The sequence below is a fragment of the Cydia amplana genome, chromosome 8 (genome assembly GCF_948474715.1).
Source record: "Cydia amplana chromosome 8, ilCydAmpl1.1, whole genome shotgun sequence".
Lineage (NCBI taxonomy): Eukaryota > Metazoa > Arthropoda > Insecta > Lepidoptera > Tortricidae > Cydia > Cydia amplana.
Window position 1 is genome coordinate 18,774,100 of NC_086076.1, and position 4,913 is coordinate 18,779,012.

Here is a 4,913-nt window from a genome sequence, read left to right on the forward strand (position 1 = left end):
AAATGATGGTCTATTTTTCCACCTACGCTTTAATGATAAAAAGCAGTGTTTGGCTCTTTGAAATGATTCGCCTAACAACCTAGGACTTTGCTTTAAAGGCAACCTAACACAAAAACTTCCGTTCTTCAAACGAACAGTGTTGGCCTGAAAATGCTCCTCACATAATTTCTCTTCGTGAGAATATTGAGACGACTGATGGCTAACTTCCTCCAGTTGCCAAAAACGCGCTAATTGGTTTTGCAGGTCGTCATCAACGGTTGAGAGAGCATTGTTTGAATTAACTGTCACGAAATTACATTTTATGGATGATGATGACATAGTCGATTCGTTGCGTCTAAAAATAGGACCGGAAACCAACCATCCGAGTTGAGTTTCCCAAAGTATCGGCAAACCGTGACCCAGTTTAATTTTTTGACATCCTAACAAATCCCAGAATAGTTCGGCCCCAATTATCATATCGACGTCAGCCGGTTTGTAAAAATACGGGTCCGCTAAGCATATGTTTGATGGGATATTTAATTTGGATACGTCAATTCTATGAGAGGGAATAGCGTCTGTAATTGAAGACAAAATGTAACAGTTTAAATCTGTTGCGAACCTCTCATTGAGCGATTTAATTTCGACTCGACACCTTTCAGATAAAGGTGACGACTTTTTGTTTACACCTATGAGACTTTTATTTACAAAATCATTTGCTAGGTTTAACCTATTATACATTTTTTGAGACATGAGACAAGACATACTGCCATTGTCTAAAACACAGCGAGCGATGTGCTCCTGTTTATTTGCATCGTATATCTTTATAAGTGCAGTTGATAGCAGTACGTCTTGTTCCCTATGTCAATACGAAGACGAACTACTCGGCAACACATTTGCTGACAATGCAACCTGGGCCGACTCGACGCCGGCGGGGGACGGGAGCGCGGGCGCAGTCTGCTGGTCGACACCGCTGATAACGCTCGTGCTATTATCACTGTTTAATGTTGATCTAGGTATGCCCTCAGATATGTGAATTAGCGTATGGTGTTTGCGTTTGCATATCTTGCAACCAGTTTTCTTACAGTGATTGGCATAATGACCACCTCTAAAACAGTTAAAACAAACCTTATAGTTAGGTAGTGATTGCAACCGAGCCGTATTACTTAACGCGAGGAATTGCGCACAGTTTGATAAGCAATGATCGCCCTTACATCTCGGGCACGGCTTAGTCGCCGGCGGCTGAGTTTTATTGTTATTATTACCTATTTTATCTTGCACGGCTATCATAGTTTTAATTTTAGTTGCACTTTTAGTGTGTTGAAGTGACTGATTTGATGATAATTCGAGTGTTTCGAGTAAATCAGCACGGTTTTGTAAGAAAGTTAGGAACTCCTCGAAAGTAACTGTTTTGTTTTTATCTAAACCGCCTTTGAACTCTTCCCACTCACGAAATGATTTTGTGTCTAACTTCTGTGAAATTAAGTGAATGAGAAGTGTTGACCATTCTTTAACGGGTTCGCCTAGTGTTTCCAAAGAACGAAGGTTTTTGTTAACCTGATCTATGACCCTTTTAATGTGGCTAGAAGATTCTCGTGCAATCGGTTCAATATTGAACAAGGCCGATACATGATTATGCAGCAACTGGCGCTTGTTGTTGAAGCGATCACATAGAAGTTTCCAAGCCAACGCGTAGTTGTCAGACGAGAATTCCACCGACTGTATGACGACTGCTGCGGATGCCTCCAGGGAAGTCCTAAGGTAATGAAATTTGTTTATGTCGTCAATGCCGTCGTTGGAGTGAATGAGGCTAGTAAAGGTGTCGCGAAAGCCTAACCAATTTTGGTAGGAACCATTGTATTTTGGCAATTGAATAGTCGGTAACCGAACAAGCTTATTATTTCCTTTACGCGATGATTGGTCGCTTGCGGCTGAGTTGAAACTCGATTCTTGCTGTTTGGCGTGTTTGGTCAATATGTCTTGTGCCTTAGAAAGTAATTTAAAATACCTACTTTCAAAGTCTGCTCGCTCAGCTAACTGAGCGTCAGAGTTGCTCGAACTGCACTCAAGTACCAATTGAACCTCATCATAACGGCCATACAACGACTCAATTTTACCCATACACAACTGCAATTCATTTACCTCAGCCGATGTCAGTGAAGCAACGTCCAAATCATCCATATATTTCTCAAAAATGGTTAGTCGGCCTTTATAGCTGGCCCGCCTGGCAATTAGCTCTTTTTCTTCAGCCATTTTTGGGAAGCGAGTGTAGTCAACCTGGAATATTTATGTTACAAATTTGAAAAGGAGAAATAACAATCAATTAAAGTGCCCTAGCAATAAGCAAGCAAAAGTTAACGTTACAATTTTAAGGTTAATATTAGATTCACGTTAAAACACTTGAAATTAATTTAAAGATAATGTTGATTGTACATTTGATTTTTAACTAATTATAATTAATGTTGATGGCAAGTGCAGTGTAAGCTTTAAACGTTTAAGTGTGAATAGTAAGCGTTCTGATTTTGTATATCTATTAAATTACTTATTTTTTAAACTAGTATTAGGTATAAGATTTTTTATTAAATTAATAAGTTGTAACTAAATCAGACCGGTACACTTAAATTAAATCTAAAACTTAGGAACAAAGCTTAACACGTGGATACTAACCTTGTCACAGAGTTAAATTACGCTTAAATAATACCTGTAGAGTGCTGGATTAAATTTAATACACACAATTAGCACTGGATTACCACTTTTCTTTACTAAAGTCTTGTAATAAATTAAATCTCGACCACTTTAGACGATCCTTTGTCTCTTCTTTGTTCGAGATGATGGTGCCACCCGATGCCAATTGATAGGTAACTCTCCAGTAATTCCACAATTCCTCTTGACCGTATTATTTTAGTCGCTGGTATCTTCCATCCGGTTCGAAGGACCATGTTTAGGTCTTTCAGGAGGAAAATGGAAACTCGCGTAATATATTTACTACATGACTATATTTTTATTACCAGTCGGTACAAAAGCTTAAGAGTAAGTGATTAAAACTAAAATCCTAATCTATTAATTGATCGCGCCGGTGGGCCGGCGGATTTGCTGCGAGGTTTGTGTCAGGCGCTCGAATTCTTCAGGCGTTCTTCAACAGTAAGTGTTTCTTGGATTCCCTCTCTTTCCCCCTGCTTCCACTTTCCCTTCTATATTGGTCCGTATAATAATCAATTTTGTTTTAACCAGAAACGTATCCGTCTTAGGCGTACGCATATTATAATATTCGTTGTCATCGAGTGAAGTCTCGGTAGCTCAGTTGGCAGAGCGATGGGCTAGTGATCCAGAGTCACGAGTGCGAGTCTTGCCTGTGACAGGGAATTTTTCCACTTTTCATTTATTTTCTAAGCTTTAATCGTCATGCCGTAAAAGGTGCCAATTGTCAATTTCAGTAGCCATGAAGAAAGCCGTTTAAGGTCAATGTGACTAATACCGTCATAGGGACAATTCCGTCCACGAGCGTATATTTGTTTTATTTTAAATCGTAGGAGAAAAAAACCATTTCCTTTTGATTGCTGAAACTAAAAGCAATCGCTGTTTTGTCGATGAGGGCGTTTTTTTTTGTTATCCCCTACACGTTTTTTTCAAATTTGGGATTTTTTTATGTTATTTCTACTCAGAATCACGAGCTCTTTCTATCCTAATAGGAGAAAAAAAGTGTCCCAAATTTCCATACATTTTTCGATCTTTCCATTCCGCGACCGCCATACAAAGTCTATGAAAAATGATGACGTAATGGAAATAAAAACCTTAGGACACTTTTTTTCTCTTATTAGGATAGAAAGAACAATCCCAAATTTAAAAAGAAAATGTAGTGGACAACAAAAAAAAAAAAACGCCCATGTTTCATAAATTTTGTTCGTTGTTCGAGAAAAGCCACATTGACCTTAGCTATGTTTTTAAGAGACATATAATACACTTTTGTAATTTAAGGCCGTGCATCGAAAAATAACAGGATCTTAGAAAGGTGGCAGTGGCTAGCCCCGGAAACAAACAGTAGTGATTTTCGGATATATGTTTCTTGACTATATGATAAGACATTTCGTAGTAGTCGAAACACGAATGCTTAAAATTTTCTCGATAGAAAATAAATCCAAACTTACGTGTTCATTTTTCGGTTTTAGCTTCGTGCAACTAGAAAACACATCCATATCCAGCACAACCCACCTTACAGCAAAGGTTTTCATCTCGTCTTAACTTTCAAAGAACTAAATATTAACTTATTATCCTTTACCGATGGATTTATTATCCATTTTTGATTTTATGAATTCAACAGCAAACGCCCATTTTACGCAGTTCGGTTTCTCTTTCTGTCATGCGTCAAAGTCATAAATGCATCCTTTATGCCAGTAATGTTAGATGGCCGTCGTGCCTCAAAGAGGTAAGACCTATGTCACTTCGCGCAGCGCTCCGAATTACGTAAAATTTTAATATCCAATAAACGTTGAGTCGTAACTCCATTGAGTAGTAACGGAATCGGAGGTAAACCTATGATGGTGCCTTCTTACAGGCCTATACGTTACGCATGTGTGCGTGTTTGCTTAGCTACGTCATGCTACGTCGAAATCTATACTCTTTGTCAGTTACAACGGGTTAGGAAATTTCGCCAGATATTGAAATGTATCGGTAGCTGTTTGGTATTTAGCCATCAGAATCTAACCGTAACTTTTTGCTTTATTTTTGTTTGAAAATAAAATATCTATAAGAATATATTTTTTGCTTTTTTTCTATTCTAATGATAAAAATAAATCTAGTATGTTTCATGCTCAAATAATTAAAAATAATTGAATAAATATTAAAAACTAATTGATATTATTCGTTTTAATTATTATATTATTAAGTTTGTTTGAATAAAATATTTTATTTCAATAATACGAAAAGTTATTATATTTAAG

General features: G+C 37.4%; 1 protein-coding gene across 1 annotated transcript; it reads right to left on the reverse strand.

Annotated features, from left to right (window-relative positions):
• Window positions 1-840: 840 nt before the first annotated feature.
• LOC134650505 (uncharacterized) lies at window positions 841-2,912 on the reverse strand. The gene is made up of 2 exons (XM_063505462.1): window positions 2,644-2,912; window positions 841-2,253 (listed from the first exon to the last, which is right to left on the reverse strand). The coding sequence occupies exon 2, from the start codon at window positions 2,227-2,229 to the stop codon at window positions 841-843; it is 1,389 nt and encodes a 462-aa protein (XP_063361532.1). The 5' UTR covers window positions 2,230-2,253; window positions 2,644-2,912.
• Between the last annotated feature and the right edge of the window lie 2,001 nt (window positions 2,913-4,913).

Coding starts and splice junctions, on each gene's coding strand:
- LOC134650505 (XM_063505462.1), bottom strand. CDS start 2,229: ATGGCTGAAGAAAAAGAGCTAATTGCCAGGCGGGCCAGCTATAAAGGC.